The 23,465-nt window shown below is 36.8% G+C and overlaps 1 protein-coding gene across 2 annotated transcripts in view; it reads left to right on the top strand.

Annotated features, from left to right (window-relative positions):
- hipk2 (homeodomain interacting protein kinase 2) overlaps positions 1-23,465 on the top strand; it is a 110,932-nt gene that overhangs the window by 23,308 nt on the left and 64,159 nt on the right. For both annotated transcript variants that reach the window (XM_088922979.1, XM_088922978.1), the window contains exon 2: positions 969-2,049. In XM_088922979.1, the coding sequence (XP_088779105.1) occupies positions 969-2,049 (1,081 nt within the window). The remainder of the gene's footprint in view (positions 1-968; positions 2,050-23,465) is intronic.

The following is a 23,465-nucleotide window of genomic DNA, read 5'->3' as shown; positions in this document are numbered from 1 at the left end:
TTCTCTCTGTATCACCTGTACAGAGAACATAAGTTGTGTTTCATGTGTGCTTAAAATTGTTGCAGTTTGCGGTCCCTAGTGGGCTTTTGGAAGTATTCACAATACAATGCAAAGGCTCCTTTTATGTTCTTATAATATAGATGTTAAACGCCACAAACACTTAACTTCCTACCTGTAGCCACCCACTCACTTTCAGTCTGCTTTTCCCATGTAGAAGTGTAGTGAGATACAAACACATCAGAGCAAGATACTTCTCAGCCCTGTCCCACCACCCTTTAAGGTGTAGTAGAATAATACTCACATTTATGTGTTCCATTTTGCATGGTCATCCTGCAGCTTTTAATTTTTAGTTTTCTTTATCAGAGAATTAAGTAGTCCTGGAGAGCTGCAGGCTAACTCACAGAAGTGCTCTATGAGTATTTGGAAATGTGTATTTATAAAATGATGCAAAAATACCTTTGGAACCCTTTAAATGCAATACAGCATTTTGTTAGTGCATGTTTCTTATTTTTATCTTCTTTTTCCATCTGTAGTTATTTATAGTTGATACAGAAATATGAAGGTTAGATGTTTTGCTAACACAGGCAGTCTTATAAGAAATGTTTACATATCAGTAAGCCTTTATTGGGAAGAAAACTGGTTTCAGTTTTCTTTCATTTTCTTCAGTTTTCTGTTTGAATTACATTCAAATTCAGAGACTGCCAGCTGCTTTCCTATGTTGTAAATTAAAATAATTGAGATTTAAATATTCTCATGGGTCTTAAAAGTAAACACTTCATATATCAGTACATGATGACTAAATGAATAATGCATCGTATTTCAGTTTGAAACGATAACCTCATAACCTCAGGCAATGCCTGGACTGTTTGCACTGTTGTAAACGTTATGTTCCAATTTAAGAAAACAAGTGAAGTGTACTGTTGTGTTTCATGTCTCACATTTCTGCTTCACTTTATGTTTCTTCTCAGGTATGGCCTCGCAAGTGCAGGTATTCTCCCCTCACACACTCCAGTCAAGTGCCTTCTTTAGTGTGAAGAAACTGAAGGTGGAGCCAAGTTCTAACTGGGATATGACAGGGTATGGCACACATAGCAAAGTCTACAGCCAGAGCAGTAAGAATATACAAGCCACTCAGGTGGCTGTCAACGCCTCCCTCCAAGTAGCCAACTCTACTCTTCCTTACGAGCAAGCGGTCATCTTCCCAGCTAGTACCGGGCACATAGTGGTCACCTCAGCCAGCAGTACTTCTGGAGCAGCGGGGCAGTTGTTAGGAGCTGGCCACAACCTGACCCGTCGCAGCACAGTGAGCTTGCTGGATACCTACCAGAAATGTGGGCTTAAGCGCAAGAGCGAGGAGATTGAGAACAACAGCAGCGTCCAGATCATTGAAGAGCATCCACCAATGATTCAGAACACAGCCAGCGGGGCCACTGTCGCTACGGCCACCACCTCCACAGCAACTTCCAAGAACAGTGGCTCCAACAGTGAGGGGGATTACCAGCTGGTACAACATGAGGTACTCTGCTCCATGACAAACACCTATGAAGTCCTGGAATTTTTGGGCCGGGGCACCTTTGGGCAGGTGGTAAAATGCTGGAAAAGAGGCACCAACGAGATTGTGGCCATCAAGATTCTGAAGAACCACCCATCCTATGCCCGGCAGGGCCAGATTGAAGTCAGCATCCTAGCCAGGCTGAGCACTGAAAGCGCCGATGATTACAACTTTGTCCGAGCTTATGAGTGTTTCCAGCACAAAAACCACACATGCCTGGTCTTTGAGATGCTGGAGCAGAACCTCTACGACTTTCTCAAGCAAAACAAGTTCAGCCCTTTGCCACTCAAGTACATTCGACCCATCTTGCAGCAGGTGGCCACCGCTCTTATGAAGCTCAAGAGTCTTGGGCTCATCCATGCAGACCTCAAGCCTGAGAATATTATGCTGGTGGACCCAGCTAGGCAGCCTTACAGAGTCAAGGTGATAGACTTCGGGTCAGCAAGCCACGTCTCGAAAGCTGTGTGTTCCACATACCTGCAGTCCAGATACTACAGGTAGGGTCTCATGGGATTTTATATTAAGCACCATTGTAGCAGATGTGTATCTGTCAACTGTTTCAACATGAGTTTGGTAGTTGTACATTTGAATTTCTACTTACTGTATATATAGCTTTCCAGTATTCATAAAATAATGGCTTTAAATTCATTAGGTGAAATAAAAATGTGCCATAAATAAGTGGCAAAGCAAAATATTTAAGGAGCATAACAAATTGTACAAGTAAGGAGATAATGTGGCCTGTTTGGCTTGGTGGGTAGTTTATTTTTCATCCAGGTATCTCATCCTGTGATTATTTCAATTACCCCCTTTGTTAATAAAGGATATGGGGATTCCTACCCTTGTAAATTATATTTATAAAGTATTTTATTATTTATATTATAAAATATTTTATGAAAAGACAGCATTGAGTGAGCTTTTCTTCTTTCACATACATCATGTTTAAATTCTATCAATGCAATTTTAGAAACTAAAGCATTTTTCTAATATTTTGCTGAAGGACAGAGGTTAGAAACATTTCAGAATATTGCCATTGGGATTCAAATGAATAAGGTACATCATGCACATACTCAGGGCTTTGGCCCTTTTAAGTGCAGGGTCAGGACCACCAATTCCAGTTCTTCAGTACCAATTCCCAAATCCATTTTCTTGTTTATAGTCAAAGTGGGAATTGAACATGCTAGACTGGAATAGACTCCAACCCTGGTAGGTGATGATTAACACTTTTTTAAAAGAATTTGCTTACATTGTTTTATATGATTAGGGTTCAATATATTGTTTTTTTAACTGTGAAGTTGGTGATCACTGTCCTCATTTGTGTGTGAAAACCAAGTGTGCTTTTCCTTCCCATGAAAGTGCTGTAAAATACAAACCTTTGCTTTGTTGAACTTGCTAAGAAATCAGCTATTTCTTGTGTTTAATATGCTGAAACAGCCATACAGTATGTGTTCTGCTTTGAAGATTAAAGAGAACGTGTTTATTATGTTTTACAATATGGAAAAGTTCTGGGAAGAAAACATCTGGGAAATATGTACTATAAAGGAATTTGTTTAGAATAATTTAAGAAAAAGTGTTTCTTGATTTTTATAAAAGACAGCTAAAAACACCTTCATTGAACATAGCCAGGGGTTAGTTCAGGCCTGTCCCTGTAACTGGTTTCAGTTTCCTAGGGGACATAAATTAAAGGTTGAGTAGACTTCTTGTGTAATGTGTGCCTGTAATCTACACTGAACATTTTAGATAAATGAATTGTTGGTATGGATTTTTTTTTATATTAAGATCAACGTGGTTATAGTGAAAGTGTCTGATTTGCTTGTTCCATATTTTTGGATGTGAGCATCTGTTTGAAAACGTATCGTAACCTAGTACTGCGTAAACATTTTTAGTTCATTTTTTAAACCTACAGTACTTGTGTTTGCTGCAGATACTGAAATGTGGTATATGTAGAAAGCATAACAAGACTATTTGTACTTGGTTGTTGTTGCTGATCAGTTGTTTTGCTTGATTTATACATACAGTAACAGAATGCATGCAGGTATTTTTGAATTAATGGTTAATTTAAAATTCCCTTCCAAGTTTCTCACAGTTCACAGTGAATACCAATGCGCCCTGGCAGGCAAACTGGTCTCTACTCTAAATAGCATGATCTTCTGTAACTGGGGAGGTGCACTAATCTCTGAATTGGGCCAGCAAAAAATAATGCACAATGTATTGGGAACATACAGTACACCTTTCAAAATTTTTTTCCTTATAATACTTCAGCTCTACTACAAAAATACTGAAATTCACTAGAAATAATTCCCTAATATCAAGGGCGTATAGGAAATCATCCTGGAATGGATTTATATTTTTGTAAATGTAAAGTTTTGCATTGTTACAAATAGGGGGTTAACAAATATAACATTTGAGTGGGGTAATAAGTAAGATAAATAATCATAACCCTCAAATTTTAAAGGATATGCCAAGAATATATCCCAGTGGTTGGTATCATTAGAGGTACCTGTGTTCTTTGCTTTGTGACACAGCTCTGGCAAAAGAGAAATGAGATGCAAATAAAATATTTATTGAAAATAGCAATAACATAAACTTAACAACACATAAAATTCAAATTACAAGCTACCCCAATTTCAAACATCTCAGAGGCCTACGTTCTGACCACTCAGATAAACCCTCACTGCTAACCCAGTAGTCAGAAATCCTATATAATGCTTAACAGGCCAACAGGTTAACGTACATCCTAAATAAAACAGATTACAACCCAAAAGCTAAATGTCCCTTTCTTTAAATTAGGATGCTCCAAAGTGAATGGGAATCTATCTTCCTATTCTCGAAATGTGTCACTAACTAGGAGAGAACATTTTCGCCTGGGGATTCCTTATAAATGAAATACGAATTTCCTGAAATAACAGCATGCTCTCTTAGAAAAGGTTTAAATGCTTAGCTAGAATCTGTATTTAAGGCTGATTTGGACAAGCTCCTTTCACTTGGCATGCCTTTTGTCCTCTCCCCTCTCTGTCTCCTTCTGTTCTGCTTCTGCCTACATACCTCTCTTTTTAGCCCAGGTTTCTGGACTGCTGATGACTTTGATTAACTAGAGTAATTCCCCAGAAGGTCTCATTTGACCTTTGACTCTCAGACCACCAAACCTAAGTTAACACATTGTCTACTATCCATTGATAGTTGGAAATGTTGACTTTTATTACCATTTTGACTTCCTTAACAGTATCTAGAACAAAAACAGGAACGTTTTTTTTTAAAAGACCCCAGTTGTTACAAGTGAAATTATTTGGAATTACTCCAAATGTCAAGAAGCCGCTGCAATAAATGGATAGTTGTCATGTACAATAACTAGGTATAGTTTTTAAAGCAGTGAGTCAAGTTTTACCACAGTCGTTTCTTGAAACTTGTCACCTTGATATCTTCACCTTTAATGGTAGGGGATTTTTAAAAAAAACTGGCTGATTTTTAATGTTAACATTTTTGTGTTGTGTATGTTTTTGTACTTCATTGAACTGATAAGAAAAACTTATTTTTTTACTAAAGTAGTATTTATATTTTAGTTAATTACATTTAGATACTCTAAAGAACATGCAATACACCATTTGGAGCAAATCAAGCACATCCTACCTGGGACTAGAATACTAATTCCTTCAATAGGGATCCCATAACAATTTCTGTTTAAAAAGGTACCCACTTCATCCAGTACTGCTGGCCGATTGAAAAACAAGCAGGTGTTTATATTGCAGAATATAGAATTTGCAATTAAATTCACTTTATCTGAGACATTATATTAAGAACACAAACTGTTCTATTTCCAGGGGACATTTTTTAAAAATAGTAATAAGATTTTTCTAGTTCTGAAACAGTGAGGATTACTACACAAAACTGCACTGTTTTTGTCCTCTATTGCACAAATCTCTTACAGCTGCAATACAGTTTGCAGATGTGTGTTAGTAAAAATATTGTATTTTTCAGACTAGAGTGACAGCATTTTCTGACTTTTAAAATTACAATAAGAACTCAAAGTAATGTTCACTGTAATGTAGTAAACGGTATCTGTTCTGTGTTGCATGTTCAAATAAAAACACCTCACAAGCATAAGAGACAAATCATCAAATTTGCCAGTACTATATAGCAATGTGTTACAATAGGACACTGTTTCTTAGAAAACAAATAGCTTTTTTATCACAGTTAAATCATGAACTGATGTATTTTCATGTGAGTAATGCACTTTCTGCTGTGATTAAAACACATTATGCACTTTGATAATTACAGGCCTTAAAAATAACCTGTGCATATAAAACCACTTGTTAACAACTGAGACAACTGTTGGCTACCTGAAATAAAATATAAAACATGTGCTATCAGAACAACACTAGCTGATCAAGGCTCTCAGATTGCATTTGCAATTTGTTTTGTTTGGTATTATTATAAAATTGTCTCACCAGTTGGCTTCCGTAACACAATATAGTGCTTGCATTACCATTTGCCTTGCCTTACCATAATGAACATAACAATCAGCGAGATTTAAAACATTACATTTTCTACTGCTTGACTGCCTTCTACATGCTCAAATCTCTTTAGAAATGAGTCACACCTGTAAAACCCGTGAGACTTTCAACTGATTTGGTAGCTTAATAGGTAAGTCATAGACGCTGGGTGTTTGAAGTTCTCAAGTTTGAACAGAAGGATATTTGTGGGGGGGGGTTGGTGGATAAATGCACATTTTCGAAATATAAATAATTCTTTAAATAAAATATATGAACTGCATATTCTGTTTCATTTTGTTGACATACATTGTAAAAGTAGTGATGGTAGCTTGTAAAGTCTACTGTTTCAAAATAAGTGCACAGCAAAAAACAATGCAGTGCCATTTTTCCATGACATTTTTAAATGGATTGTACACATTGCAGTAAGTATACTTTTTTGTACTGGTATTTTGTCTCACAGATGTTCAGGAAAATGAATTTGAAAGTCCTGTTAGTTTCAGTTTTTCAAACCAATCACACGTTTATAAAATGTGTTACAGAAGGAAAAAGTAGAAAGTACAGAATTTCCCCCCTGGTTGGTGACTTATTGCTCTTATTTTATGACAGATATTGGCATTATTCTTTCAAATTTTGAGCTATTCAATTTATCTTTGGTAGGGCCTACAAATGCAGGGAATTATCCGTTGTGGTACAGAGTGACTGCAGTTCCTTCTCATTTTAGTAACTTGGTGCCTGGACTACCAGCTCTCTTGATAGGCTTTTTTGTAAAGCGTCAGCCTTTCTGAATCTACTGTGTAACCTGAGCGCCTTTTCCATCTGAGTTAATTGCTGTAGGCTGTAATATGGGGCTGACTGTTAAGTGGAATTTGTTATGCATTTTCTTCGTGGCTTGGACTCTTAATTCCATAACATCCCATGACTTCTGATTTTACAGCAAAGGAGAGAGAGAACCAATTAGCACCCATCACCATTGGTTTAGAGTATCTTCCCCTCTTAGAGATGAGGATTTACAGTATCATCCTTTGAGCAATGCTAATTTTAGAACGATTATAAACTCCATGGTAACTTAACAAGTCTAGGAATTCCTTACTCAATGACAGGAATTTTATTTCATTAAACACTCTATCAATTTTGTTTTGCAACCATAGCATTTTGGTTTTTTTTTGTTAACTTTTGGTAGAGCCTATAGAGCCTAGCCTATGTGGTAGAGTGTAATTCTGCCAAATAGTCACATCGAGAGATTCCGAGATTCTATACTTCTGGCATGGATGCTGTGCCTGAGAGAACCATAATGATGGTATAACTTTCATGTAAAAGCGACATTGTTTGGTAAATAGTGTGCTATTGTCTGTCTGTGTCTGTCTGTAGGTGACTTTGTAGATCTCTCTCATACATTAAGAAGAATATGATGCTAATGTTGTGTGCTGCACTGCAGAGCTTTATTATTCCAACACCATTGAACTTTTGCAGTAAACTGGAAACGCAGCTTGTTGCCTGTGTGATTTTTTTCAGATAATTAATTCTAAATGACTGTTTCTTAGATCTCTGTTGATAAATGTATTCAGTATTTCAGTCTGCTGCCCGAGTTTTGCTACTATTTTAATTGAAAATTACAGCTCATTGGATTTAAAAAGAAATATGTTGAACCCTTGAGCTTTTTCATTATTGGAAAAATGACTTCTAAGAATAGTAGGGATTTTTTACTGAAGAAATAATAAAAAGTAAATGTACTATAATTGAATTACATTTTCTGAGCTACAGTTTTTATTTCAAATCAAGTGTCAGGTGTGATTTTGGACTTCTCATTCATCATTAAATCCAACATTTTTTGCACATAACATTTATTCTTAAAGTGAGAAAATGAAAACCTAAAAATCAGTATCTTAAATGGTTCAGCAAATAAATTAGAAAAAATACAAGGGAAAAGAGAGCTCTTTATAAAATGTTTAAAAAAGAGATAAGAAAATTTGATTGGCATATGGCAATGGAGGCCTATCATGTCCACCTGGGGTCCAGCACTAAGGGGTGAGCTGATGTTACTGTAATAACCGGCCACATCTCCACTCTCCTGTGAATGCCTGTTACCATGGACGCATAATCAGACAGAAAGCCCGATCACCTGTGCACCATTATCAGGCCCCTCAGCCTTAGATGGTGCAGTCTACTTAAAGCCAGGTCACACTTCACTCGGCACTCTGGAATAAGAGTTGTTTGAAAATCTGTTTCTGAGCCCTGTTCTTGAGCTCCTATGTTCCCATGTTCCTGGTTCCCTGGTTGGTACCTTAGTTCTTGAGTTCCTGAATTTCCGAGCTGATGTCTCCTGTTCCTGTGTTCCCTTGTAAATGAGCTGTCCCTTGTTTGGATTCCCGGCCTGCACTATCTAGACCTCCTCTTGATTTCCCCCTATGCCCGTGGCTTCCTTGCTGTTTTCTTGGTTTGGACCTTTCCTATTCCCATCACTAAGCTTTACGTATTTCCTCCTGGTGCTTTGGACAGTTCTCAGTTTGATTTTTCTGGCTTTGAACCCCATCTGCATGACTGCAACGCTTAGCAGCACCCTACCTGCTCACGGGCTCTTCACTCAGCGTACATAGTGTTCAGCCCAGGCCCGTGTGTGCACAGCACTGCTCCACTATTCCAGGGAGCGTGCAGCTCTGCCTACTCAGCCCCAGCTCCGCTCACGCCTTGGTCCTGGTTTGCTTAATATCCCCTGCCCGCTGTGATGTTCGCCTCCTGCTTGGGTTTCTGTCCCGACATAGGTCCGCCTCTCCCTTCCACCGGACCGGCAGACGTAACAAGGCTAAAATAAATAGTAATTACTTCCAGTACTGTAACAGCAAAAGAGCCAGCATGTGTGAAGTGAAATATATGTGGGATATAAATGGGAACCCTCTAGACAATGAAAGGGAAATGTCTGATGTTCTAAACATGTAGGCCTATTTCACCCAGGTCTTCATTAAGGAAGAAGTCAACAACATGCCTGAGGCAGCAAAAAGACCAAGTTCTGTAGTAAAGAGTGTTTGAACAGAAGAGGCAAACTGACTTGTTTCTTTCAATAAGTAATAAGAGTGATGATACACATGTAGCATAGAATATATTGTATTTGGATTTTCAGAAGGTTTTTGATAAAATTGCAGGTGGTAGACATTTAAGGAACCAGATGTGTTTGGATTGAGAATTAGTTATTCAACAGAAAACACAGGTTACAGTAAGGGGGTGAATATGTAAATAGAGGTGATGTAATTAGTGGAATACCCCTGGTCTCTGTACTATTAACACTCCTTTTTGTGTATGATTTAGATTTTGATGTAGTAAACTACTCAAATTTGCAGATGATTCCAGATTAGGAGGGTTAGTAAATGCCACTTTTGTCATGTGTTACACTTAAATTTTAATATACAGTATGCATAATGTACCCTTTATTTTTACAAAGTACTTCCAGTTTCTGTAATTAGGATGTTCTATTACTGTATGTTATATTAAATAATGGAAAATGTATTTAATGTTCAGGTTATTAATACAAAAATGTTCAAATGGTAGGTGAGGCAATAAGGTTATTAAAAGGGTATAAAAGTAAGTTGCTTTGAATAAAAGTAACAACCAAGTAAATTTATAATAATATTAGAAAGGAGCTTACACTAACAATGAAAATTGAGCATAATCAACATCCAGTTAAAACAATTCTGCATTTACTTGCCGATTTAGTAGATATATCCTTCAAGAAGAGATACAAAAGAAACATTTTTTAAAATCACTAAACCATTGCAATGTTTTTTTTTTTATTAAAGGTATTGTTTAACATTTGTAGTGAAATCACTGACTGAGGTAATGCTTATTAAATTTGGTTTGTTTTTATTGTAGGCTTTTCTGCTGTGGAAAATAAAAGCATTCCCAGCACTACTGTAAATGTGACTAAATGGAGCTGGAGCCCCACCAGGAGAGATCCATTATTTGACTTTCTCTAGTCTATACCCGCATTACCAAATATCTTTGTTTCTCATTTTACAGATTTCTATCAACAGCTATGAACTCTGACATTGAATCCGGGTATTTTCTGATGTGCTATGTATGGTAGAGTTGAAACTGATTTCTGTCTAAGACATGGAAGTAAGTAATACTTTCTTCTCAAAGGTTCCTTCTCTAAGGGTATACGAATGCAGAAACAAAATGTCATATGAACATTGTGGTGATAAGAGAATCCATTGCAAAATGGCAAGTCTTCAACCAACCAGAACTCACATGCATTAATTATGTGCTGTAGCTTTTTAGTTACTTAAAAAATGGAGATGTCTGTGCTTGGTTGAAATCTGATAAAGAATTCTTTCAGAAACGTAGGTTAGGCTTGTAAGTATTTTCTGTTGCTCTCTCTGGTCATCTATCTCCAATATTAATATGGCTTGTAAAGTTTAAATGTGGTCAGGATTATTCTTTTTGAACAGAGCTCTGTATGTCAGAAGAGATGTGTTAATTAATACAAAAATGTTCATCTAAAAGTTCATAAACTTTTTTTTATACTGTACTTGGAGACAGACAATTTTATACAGATTCTTTTTGTCTTAGTGGGTTTATTTAATCTATTTTAGGAGAATATTGAAAAGTATTCAAGACATACAGTATGAGTTCTGACATCTGTTACTTTTTAATAGATCTATAACTGCGTATCTAGCTGGGCACAAGAAAGCTTCATCTACAAAGCAGACTTTGCTCTGAGAAATAGAGGGAGTAATTTCCAGCTCTAAGTATTGCTTGTGTCTTTGTGATGCAGAAAACAGTCTGTGGTTTTAGAGGTTCTTAGCCTATCTGAAAATGTCTCGTATTTAATTAGATTTGAAATCTTTCCGCCCTTAAATTAGAAAATTAACAATTTGTTTACATCATTGGTTGTCAATATTGTTCATTTATTTTATATTATTTTAATTTTGGAAACAAACAAAACATACTGTAAGTTGACAAAGCTGAAACTTCTACTCCTGCAGCTGTGATGTAGTTTAGCAGAAATAAATGATGCAGTTCAATGAATTAGTCAAAATTTTGCTTAATGTATCATTTTGTAGATGTGGGTTGTTTAATAGATAAAAAATCAAGGTTTCCGCATGAATATTAGATTCTTGTAGCGAGTGTGTAATTTTAAAGTCATTAATTACCTGTGAAAAAACTTATTTTCTTTTATGGGAAGCTCTGAAGTTCCAGGAAATCTACGTTGAATCCTTCTGAATCATTAAAGTATTTTTAATGTATGTACTGTGGTTACCATTGGTTGTTTTTCCTCAAACACACATGGGTGTATTACCGTGGTAATGTGTTTCGTAATCTGTCCAGGGAATTTTATTACTACGTATAGAGTTTCATTTCTGGCAAGCATTTTAATGCATTCATGTGCAGGTCTTGCTAGCAAATCTTGGATTTATGATTATTTTGCTTACACTGCCGTATCAGTTTGATGAAATGGCAGTAATGAGTAAATGAAACACACTAGGTGATTGATGGGCATAGACACAATTAAGATACATTTTCAAACTTTGGTAGACACTACCAGGAAGTTAGAAAATTAGTGAGTGTGATTGTTGATTTACCAGCAAACAGTTCTTCAGCTCCTCTATTTCTCCTACTGTTTTCAAATATAATCATAAAAAGTCCAAAATCCTAAGCTGTTTTATTGCAGGTTACAATCACAATCTCTCTTTTGGCAACATAAAGGAATAAATTACAGTATAAAGGAGACTATGAAGGCTGTGAAATTTATAAAATGATGTTTGTCTATACATTAGTAATCACATTATCGTATTGTTTTATTAATATGCATGTACATACAGTTTGTGCACAGTAAAATGGAAACCCTAATATAAAGACACTTAACAGGCCATTGTGCCACCAGTCGTGGTCAGTATGGCACATACAGTATGATTCATGGCATACTGTTCAGATCTGGTGACTGAGAAAACTGTGTCATAAAGATAACACCAATGTCATGCTCATCAAGCCACTAGACAACTACACATGCTGCCATCCTGGAAGACAAAAATCCCTTCTTGGTAAAACTGGAACTGAAATTTGCTGTCAGTTGTGCTTGCCTGCTTTGCCTTGCATTTTGATCCTGGAGTATGTGCTTGCACCCATTGATGCCCTTTGCTTATTACACCCAGGTGTTTCTTACAGAGTTCCATGTTAACATCACCTTAGACAAACTTTCCAAATGTGCCCCAATATTTGAACCACTTACAACTTTACTGAGATCTTCTAGCTATGCTAGCCATAGTTATAGGCAATCAGGCCAGTTCAGCATTTCATACAGTACATGAACTATGTATCTATGTACTGTACATTATGAAAATATTTTTCTGTTTTTGTTATGCTTCAAAAAGAATACCAGTGAAATGAAAGGCTATAGTTCTTCTATTACAAAGTTTAAGCAAACGTTTAGCTTTGTAGTCTCCAATAAAATCAGCAGTTGTGAGGATAGCAGTGTTTTCTTCATTGAACATGATGAGTGTTGCGTTCTAGCTACAGTATCTTCATTGGTGTAATCAGTGTAGTATTTAACACCCACACTGCTGCCAAAATTTAAAAATTAAAAAATAAAAAAAAGATAAAAAATCAGTTCCAGAAAGGCATATTTGCTAGAACATCATGACATAATTAATTCTCTTGCATCAGTACTGGACAGTAAATGATTTTGAAGTATAGTTGATTATTAACAAACTAAATTGTGCTTTTGCATATTGTTCAAAACTATAACATCACCAAAATGTGTCCTGTGCTATAGAACATATAGTACACTGTGAATCTGTGATAATCCTCCTAAAAAGTAAACTGTAACATCACTAACAAGAATAATAAATGAAAATTTTGCACACAGTGCTATTACATAAATTTATAATCTTAGAAAAGTGTTCTGTGTTTCATTTCTATTGTCTTGTTTGGCTCTTGTGTGCGTTTGTGTGAGTGTTGACCATTGAGGTACAAGTGATTATTAATGTTAAGCCAAGCAAATCATGAAGTTTTCTTTTAGAAATTTAAATGTTATTCTTTTTTCATTAGTTAGATTTGAAACAAAGACAAAAGCCAGTTTGGTTAACAGCATGCCTTAATATGACTAATTCAAAATCAATCTGAAAAAATATTTAACACTTGCATGTCTTCAAGTGTTGTATTTTATTAATAGTTCTGCTCATATAAATTAGAAAGCCACAGTAAGTCTTCATGTGACATTTTTTGTGTCCTATGTAATTGATTCATTGTTACTGCCTGATGTGTTAGACTTAAAAATGACTACTAATAAAACCTTATGTTATGCAAACTGTACTAAAATGACAATTTGCAATTATAGTACTGTTGTTCAATCAATCAGGGAGTGTGTGTGTATTAAACAATGCTTGTATTTGTATTTTGTGCATATTATGTGCTACCCACACACTCATGGCTTGTGCATAGTGACAATATTGATTTTAGAAAGGTTAATAAATCAGTTAACAGATCAGTCCTGTGTTGTTAAAGGACATGGTTAAAGGGATGGTGTTACAGGAACTACAGTATGGACACTGTGAGTTGTAATGTTTTAACATATAAGGGAAAGTGGTACTGTACTGCATGATATGCTGTCTGGGATTCTGACAACACAATAAGTAAAAAAATAGACGTTTCTCAGTAAATCTTACATACTGTTCCAACCTTTCTAGTATGAATGTGAGGATCAGACTTTTTTTCTTGTTAATCTTAAATGTCACGCTGTTTGTTTTGTGCTGTAGCTTCAAAGCGGGATTATGTTACTCTCAGATTATGGCATACAGTTCCAAATTTGTACAGCAGCTCACACAGAAACAGTAAAGATTAAGTTATTAGACTGCATCACACTTAAGTGGTTTCCTGAAAAAAAAAATCTTCATTGAGATCTGCGAGGAAATGCAGAGAAACATACGGTATCAGAAACACTGTTGTTTGATGCTCTTGTGTATCTTTGAACCAACAGATGGGCTTCCTGTCCACAATGAAGACGGAGCACAGAATATATTTCTAGTCATTAAGAAAATGAAGCTGTTGTTATCTTAATATTATACATATTTGTATTGTAGCCTATGGTACATTTTATCCCCTACAGCTACAGAAGTCTCTGTCCTATGTACAATACTGGGATGGGGTTTACTGGTATAATGTTGAAGCAGAATGTAAACTTATTAAATTAAAGATGGTCGTTATATTATTTTCAAGTATACCAACAAACATTTTGCTGTCTGGAATGTTTCATTCTCTGCTTTGATGTCCTCAAACTATTAATAACAATATGTTACTACAAGATTGTGTTTGTCTCCTTGTTGTGAGCACATGTAACATGTCTTATCAGAATTATACAAAATTGTGAGATACAAAATATGTTATATTAATACACTGTTACTAGGTGTGGGCAAGCATGACCTAGAGAGGTTGATATAGAAAATATAACTTCAAAGCACCAGATTCAGAAGTTGAAGCTATTTTAAATATGTTTTTCTCATTTATTTTTAGCAACGTTTTGTGATCTTTAATACAGTATATTCTCTCCAAAGTTATCATTGACGTCCGTATATTTCGTAAATGTCTAGACTAGTGCAGTGAAGAGAATAAACTGACAGAAGGACAGTGGACATATTTCTAAGGGATTAATTTTTTTGCTAAACTTAATATTGAAATTGTGCAGGCTCCATATGCCCATACCATTCTGTACTGTCCGTCTACCTTATTTTCATGTTTGTTTTTTCCTTGATAGATCTGATGTTTTCTGTTTCATCTTTTGGGATGGCCATTCAGCCATTTCTGGCTCTGCACATCTTGCAGTGGTCCCTATGAAACCTTGAGCAGTGTTTCCGGTTGAATTTAGAGATCTTATTTTTATTATGGAATGTATGGATGTCATATACTGTATGTCATGTTTTTTTAATGCCATTTAAGTTTGCCTTGGACACAAAGTAATCATTAGGTAAATTTTAAAACTGCTTGCAATTCACTTAGGAGGAGAGGGATTTTGTTTTGTATACTGAAAGATTACTCTGGTGGAACTTCCACTTGGCCTGCTTGACAGTATACCAAGGGATACTCATGTGGCTGGGAATCCAAATATTTTCCAAAATGACGCAGATTTGAGACTGGAGACAAAACATTGTGGGCAGTCCTTAACTTTTACAGCACTCGGTAGTGCAACACTTTCCCGCAGTGAGGGTAATGAGAAATAACCCCTGAAAATCAGAGCTGGCCTGCATCGTTCTGTGGGGTTTCCATAGCAACATGCATGCACGCATGCTGCAGCTGACAAAGAGCTGGCTGAATAGAAGATGTGGCGTGAATGAGAAAAGAGCAGAGTCTGAGAAGAAAGAAAGGATCACTGGGCCTTTATTAGAAAGCACTATTGAAGGGCAGAACACAATTAAATAATTAAACAGCTTTAATTTAACTATTCTGTTGTTTATAATCTTCACTGATTTGATGTGTTAAGCATAAGAAGGAACTGACAGTTCATCAGCTAAACAGTTTTGGTTGACCTCTCTTCCATTGTTTCAGTAGCAGCTGAAGTTTATACTGTTTTCTCACGTTTTGTTCTTTTAACATAAAGTTTCAAGTTAGCTCAGGCTGAAATGTTGGCTTCTCTACAGGTGGGTAATGATAGCCCTTGCAATAATCCTAGTCATCGTTCTTCTTTGCCCAAAAATGAAGGCACTGTCTTAGATGAAGGAAAGCTATAAATTATGGTGTTAAATAGTGTTTAATCTGAAAGTGGAAAGAAATCCCTTTGAAACAAAATGTCCGAATTCAGCAATGTGACAGTAAGAATACTGTATGTCACAGAATGAGAGATAGAAAAGAGAAGCTTTTTGGAAATAAAAAAGAACGGTTACAGATTTTTGATGTACTAGGTAGTCAGAGTGCGTAAAGTTTACCACTGATGTTCTGGCCTGTTATGAGCTTGAAATAAGCCCTTGTTGAGAAGGCTGCTTCTGTTGTACACTGAAGTCTGGCTTACCTAAAGTGGCTGTTTAAACAGAAACACAACTTACATCAGAACCTTTTGTTTTGTTATTTTATTAACCTTGAGGTGGACAGAGGTGGAAATACTTGTCATCTGCATTTGTTTTTTTTTAGGCTTCTGCAGTCAGTAATGAGTGAGTGTACTCAGTTAATACTGTATAAATGAGCATGAGTTGCATTACCTAATACTGTTGAGGGCAGAATGCTGCAGGCTATTCATAGCCTAGTCTGTTTGTTTCTGCTTTTTGTGTTAAGAGGCACTTTGATTTATGGACTCAGCCTGTTCATCCAAGCTTATTATATACATCCTTTGTTGTGTGTAGCATGTAAAAGTGGATTCCAAGGGCAACACCTGAAGGGCTTAAGAATCCAGCAAAAACTATCAGTTTTTGTAAAATAATGTTTTTGATGAAGACAACCATAGGAAAAGTAAATCTGAAATAGTTCAAGTAGGTAGCTGCGTCAGCATGCATCGGCTGCAAAGGAACAAATAAAAGGTTTATTCCATGCTGAAAAGAGGAGATAAGAAACAATGTTTCGGCTGTGGCATCTTCTTTGAGCCCGAAGAAGGCTCCACAGCTGAAACGTTGTGTTTCTATTCTTCTCTTTTCAGCATGGAAAAAAAGTAAATCTGTTCTTAGTTTTTTTGGTTTAATTAAAAAAAGATTGGAAACAATGAAAATGCTTTCTCTTTGCTATATCAGCAGCCTGTGTACAGAGAGTTAAAAAGTTGCTGCAGTGTGGCCATTTTAGAATGTTTTGCAATAACGAATAAGATTTATTGTTGTACTGTAGCTCTTGTTGTCCTTGTTTGTGTGTTACTGGAAAATCACATTTTAGCCAGGAGCTTTTTGAACAAACACTGAGCCACATTGACGTTAATGAGAGTTAACCAAACTAAACTTGGGCCCAATAACTTCCGTTTTGTGACATGTGTAGGCTGTGCATACTTTCAGAATGAGATATGATGTGATTGGCTGTGAAGCAATGAATATGGTAGAGAAAATTAGAACGGGAACATTACAATTAGAAAATTACATCCATCAGCAGTCACAAAGTTTAAAAGGGAGAGAATTATTTTTTGTATGTCTTCAATACAGGTGCAGTACAACAATTAAAGTGGCCTAAATTGTAGCTTCTGTTTTGATCCCACACACTCCACCCACCCCTTCAGCACCTGATCTTCTAGTATTCTCAGGTACTTCAAAGGTATTCTAGTAGGTTATACAGTGTTCTGCGTTAGACAGACTTAGTAGTTCTAATTGGATGCAATCTTTGGAAAGTGGAGTTATTTAGCAGGTGGGAATGATTAAATGAGAAGTCCAAATAACTGGCAGCAAAACAAGCTTCCGAAGTGACCTGTGCAGCTTGCATGGTGTGGTATTTCTTTTCAGTCTGTTGTGATATTTTTTAAGTCTATACCAAAGTGGTGGAATCCAGTTAAACCACCACTCCAGTTAAAATGTACATGCAGTCTTGTTTGTTTTTAAAGACTTTAAGCCAATGTAGTTTTTTATATTTTGACCATGCATTGAACTTTCAAGCCAGAGAACGATGAAAGGTTTCTTGCAATCCACTTGTCCCATACAAGTGCTTTGTTCTGGAGAGTTCATTATCCTCAGAACAGATTGCACACCTGCGGTGTCCCCTGTGCAGGGAGACTGGCATGTGAAGGTTTAGCTGGAGCCAAGAACATCTATGGGAATCACAGTGCAGAGGTTCAGGGAGTAAAACATTGAGCTATAATTGAAACTGTTCCAGCATTTGTCCAGGTAGCTAGCCTGTTACAAGATATATTTGAAAATTATAATAAACAAAATAAAAGCAAACTGTTCACACACAAATCACACACAACTCAGAACATACTCATCCCCTTTTGACCATGATTTAATATTTATTTCTTATTCCAGCATTAGTGGTATGTGATGACTTCCAGCACCCAAGTCTGTGCCTGTGCGTTTAGTACTAAAACAAGTCATCAATGTTTGAATTTGAAATAGGCCAAAGAGCCATAGAGGCTATTAAAATAATGACTTTCTCCTTTTAAACTAAGATTGCTTCTTTGCTTCTCATGTTTGGCTATATACACAGACAAACAGTGCAGTACACTATGCTTTTTCACGTGTTTTCTCACTGTTGTTGAATTGTGTACAATACTTTTAGCTTACTCAAAACACAAAGTAAAGCAAATTCAAACTACACATTCCATTTTTGTATGGTTTGGCTCTCACACTATATTTTTAGAAGCTAATAAAATGGTTTTCAGAAATGAATAATGGTACATGGTCTAAAATAGTTATGACCTTTAGCTCAATAATCTTTCATCACATAAGATTTCATTGTAAGCTATTTCTGTTGAAACAGTGTAGTATAGTAGCTGTTTTTAGACGTATCTATGGTATTGTATCAAACGTCTAGAAAACCATTTGAGACCTAAAAGGCTTTTTGCTGTATGTGTTTATAAAATAAAATGTTTCAAAAGCTGGCATAGCATCTGGATTTTCTTTGTGATCCTGGTTGTAGTGTCTGTGTCCTAATGATTCCCGCCAAAAAAATGTTTGAAAAATTACCATTTTACCTTTTGTAAAACTGACCTCCTCATCAATGAGGACTGCCTGTATCCTCAGGGTATCATGCAAATATGGCTTTATTGGGAACCAGCTATTACTAAATGTGTCCTGCACTTTTCATGCATCCTAAGCAAAACCTGAGAAAAATTGCACTGTATAACAGCTGTTCTGAACTGCTTGTCCTAAATTTCCTTGTCTGAGGAGAGACTGAATCAGAGATTTACTTTAAATAAGTAAATCAGTCCCATAAGACTTCAAAATAAAAAAAAAGCTTCCCTGATATTTTAGTGGAGAGAGATGAAGTGTAATATTTAAAAGAAACCAAAAAAAAAATTCTGCTTAAGTCTTAGTTTCCTAAAAAATATACATATGGTGTCTAAAACCACAGTTAAGAATTAAATCTTCCTCTTATGGCACTGAATAGAGATGTTGTGCCTGGTTCATGGCTGGACCACCCTTCCTTCTGGTCAAGATCAAGGATAAACTGCTGCTCATGCCATATGTGGAAGTAAGATAACATTTTATACATTCAATTTCACATAACTAGAACATTTAGTAATACTTCTGTCGTGCAGTACCTGTGTAAATTATTGCATACACACTGTACATATGAGCACACTTATAACTGCAAATGTGTGTATACTCTGTATAGCACACCCAACATAAAACTTACAGCTTAAAGTCCAAAGCAATTTTCTTTTTTAAAAAGTACATGTATAGGTTAAGAAGGGATTTGGGAGCCATTTGTCTAATGAGCTTGAGCTGAGCACAGAGCCAGCTGTGGTGACTGATCAGATTTCAGGGCGGCAGCAGAACACATATACTGACAATCCATGCACAAAGAGACAGGCTGTGGAGTAGAGAGACATTCTGAGTGAGCATTTAGGTTAAACAGACTGCATACAGTGTCTGTTAATGCCTAGGAGGGGATTTAGCAGACAGCAGGGTCTGGCAGTGGAGCTCAGAAAGGTAAATTTCAGAGCGTGCCGTCTTCCCTATGGACTGTAAAAGAGTCCTTTGCCGGAGATTAGAGGGTAAAGAAAGGACGTCAGTTATTCGCAGACAGTCTCGCAGTGAAGATGAACATTGGCAACCCTGCTGTCTGGGTATACTTGTCTTCAAATAAATACAGTGTTCATGTCTGAACTCCTTAAACCCAGGCTGGGTAAAAATAAATAGAATGCTGCACCAGAAAGGAAGTTGTAGGCAGTGCAGAAGCTTTGACAGCCTTAGACAACATTGACCTTCATGCACCCACTCCACAGTTCACAGTAAATTATAATTGTAGTGATATTCAATCTTTAATCGCTGTAATCACATGGCATATTGACTGTGATGCAACAAATTTATTACTACCACTTTTTTACAGCACATGTGCATGTTGGCTCCATCATGAACTAGTATGCAGAAACTATCCATTGATTCTATGCAATGTGTGAGAGTAAAATGACGTTTCTTACATACTTCAAAAGGTCAAAAATGTTTTGACTTAAAACGTTTATGACTTTGAAAGTTGTTAAAATATAAAACCCTCTTCTGTCTTCATCGCTTTCTCTCTTCCCCTCCTCTACATTTCCAATTGCTTAACAACAAATGCTGATGCATAGTGTACCTGTCTCATGCTCTGTTTTCCAGTGCTCTCATGGTTGTATACTATTGTAAAAATAAATCACTGTTTTGATAAAATAACACATAAGAACTAACAGTAACTAATATTGCAGACAAAATAAGTTGCGATAGTGTTTTCTAGATGTCTTCCTCCTAAACCCTTAATTCTTGAACCACAGGTTATTTTAATGTGAGTTTTCTATAACAGGTTTTGTCAGGAGCACAGCAATCACATTCTAGTTAAACTCAGTGTATCTGCATTCTTGTGTGGTTTCTTTATATTGTACCATATAGAGTACAGTATTGGAAACCCCAAAGTCTGAAATTAATTGCATACACACCTTAGTCCAATCACAATGCTATGGTAAGAACTTTCCTTGTTTCCTCAAAACTGCACGTAAAGACATAATTCAATAACATTGAACATTTCCATATACAGTAACTTATTTCTGTATCCAGAAGAGCCCTGTTGTTTTCTACGGGATGGGAGACAGTATTTCTGATGTAACAATGTTGGTAGATCAGTGGAGGCACTGCTGCCTTTGGAACAAAATTTCCAAAAGCCAATGTCTTAGTTTGGTGACCGGGGGCATCGTAGGAAGTGCTGTCCTTTGGACAGGACTTTAAACTGAGATGGTCACTATGTGGTCATTAAAGATCCAGTAGGATTATTCATATTCACAAAGCTTGTCATCAGGCTCCAGGACCTGGGACTGAACACTTCCCTTTGTAACTGGATCCTGGACTTCTTGATGGAACGTCCGCAGGTGGTGAGGATGGGCACCAACACATCCTCTACCCTGACTCTAAACACTGGAGCCCCCCAAGGCTGTGTGCTTAGCCCTGTCCTCTACTCCTTATTTACCCATGATTGTGTCACCAGGCATAACTCAAACTCCATCATTTAGTCTGCGGACGTTACAACAGTCATCATCCTGATCACAGATGGTGAAGAGTCTGCGTACAGGGAGGAGGTTGAAACCCTGGCAGCATGGTGCCAGGAGAACAACCTCTCTCTGAACATCAGTAAGACTAAGGAGATGATTGTGGACTATAGGAAACACCAGGGAGGATATCACACACCTATTTATTTCAATGGGACTGCAGTGGAGAGGGTCAGCAGTTTTAAGTTCCTGGGAGTTAACATCTCAGAGGACTTAACCTGGACACACCACACAACACCATGGTCAAAACAGCACGGCAGCACCTATTCTTTCTCCACGGGCTAAAGACATTTGCCATGTCATCACATATCCAGGCCAACGTCTACAGGTGCACTATTGAGAGCATCCTGACTGGTTGCATCACCGCCTGGTATGGGAACTGTTCCATCTAGGATCGCAAGTACTGCAGAGGGTGGTGAAGTCAGTGCAGCTCATTACTGGCTGTGAGCTACCAAACATCCAGGATATCTACTCAGCTAGATGTCTTAAGAAGTCCAGGTCCATTCTCAAGGACTCCAGTCATCCCAGTCACAAACTGTTTTCCCTCCTACCGTCCAGTAAACAGTACAGAAGCATTCGGTCAAAGTCCAACAGATTATGGAACAGCTTCTACCTTCAGGCAATAAGACTGCTAAATAGCGAACCTGCAGCTCCCTTAGCAAATCACTTGTAATGGCTACATGGACATACAGTTTTCACTGCATACTGCACTACTTGGACATAATATGTTGCATACACCATGGACACATAGCAGCTCTATTCATATTGAGTATTGTCTGAGTTTATTTTATTCAATTTCTATTGTACTATTATGTATTATTATGTAACCTTCTTTTGTAACTTTTTGTGATTTTTACCCCTCCCGGTGAGCTCGTAGAAAAGACATTTCATTGCCAGCAACTACTGCTGCATGCTGTATTTTTGTGCATTTGATAAATAAACTTTGATTTGATTTGATATTCATAAGGCGTGTGAATGTTAGAAGTGTTAAAACTGGTGTCTTTGCTAAGTTCAATACCTGCTTAAATCGATATGAATTGGTCAAATAATTTCTGCCCCTAATCTGCTATGTAGTGATTAACTGTTATCATGCATCACCCAAGTGCATGGAGCACTTCAGTTGTGGATGAAGTAGGTTGCCTACTATGTGTGAAAATACTTTTTTAAAGTGTGAAAAGTGCTACAGTATATAAATCCAATCAATTATATATGCATTCCTAATTGCTTTTCTTTTTCCTAAAGCCTCAAGCTGGAATTTTGTGAGGTGTTGTTCAGTGTTCCATTTCTGGCTTTTTTGCTTCCCTCCTGCAGAACTATCTAAAGTACACTTCTAACATAGCACACCTGGCACACTGATAGTCAGGTTTATGTGTGAGCAAGACAATAGACTGTAGCCTTATGGTTGATAAGTAAGTAAGCTCCAGTAAGCCCTTTATTTGACACTAAATGTACAGGGTACAGCCCTATAACTAATTAACTGCTTGGGAATTCCCTGTAACCTTTTTCAGAAGCATTTCCTTGAAAGTCAGTTTAGAATAAGCTAGCATTACAAAGCAAAGCACAATGTGTGATTCATAACTTTACTATCGAGTTTCTGTAACAGAAATGTTATATAATGTATTGTAGTTTCACTTACGTAAAATTTGAACTTTGTGTGCTGGTCTTGTTTGGCTTCTGCTGCGCTCCTATAGACATTACTGCTTGATGTTTGTAATGTAACTTGAATTTGTTTCAGAGGTGTAGCGTAATTTTACAAATATATCCAAGAAATGACTGACTTAAATTTCCCCCTAGAACGGCTGCTTTAGTTTGCATACTGCAGTGCATGCACATTACATAGTTAATACAGAGCTGTAAACGTTTCACCTCTGCATTTCAGTCCTTGGGTGTGATGTTTTGTGACGTACTATAAGGGGGCTACAGTTTAAAATACAGTTTAGAAGCTGAACTGACGGCTAATCTTTCTCTTAGGCAAGAAATAAGAAAATAAAAATCTAAAATATAGGTTATGTAGATTTAAACAAAATGTGCACAGATGTGCAAGGTATGGATTGATTAAGTAAAAACTTGATCTATGCACAAACAATTGTAATATTGTTGTCACTATACTAGTCAGCCATTGCATCTTAGCATGTCTCTCTCAATTTAGTATTTAATCTGCTCTCTGTTTAAATATATTGAACCTGTTTCCAAGGTGATTTTATTCTGCTGAAAGGACTGTTGATTGAAGTTTTTAATTAGTGACGTAAACATTAGTGGCACAAGCCTTAGAAATACATATGGTTCCTTCATCGGCTGATGTGAAAATGAC

This window comes from Atractosteus spatula, chromosome 8 (genome assembly GCF_055471065.1).
Source record: "Atractosteus spatula isolate fAtrSpa1 chromosome 8, fAtrSpa1.hap1, whole genome shotgun sequence".
NCBI classification, from domain to species: domain Eukaryota; kingdom Metazoa; phylum Chordata; class Actinopteri; order Semionotiformes; family Lepisosteidae; genus Atractosteus; species Atractosteus spatula.
Note: the sequence above shows the minus strand (reverse complement) of the source record. Positions and strands in the feature narration are given on the sequence as shown.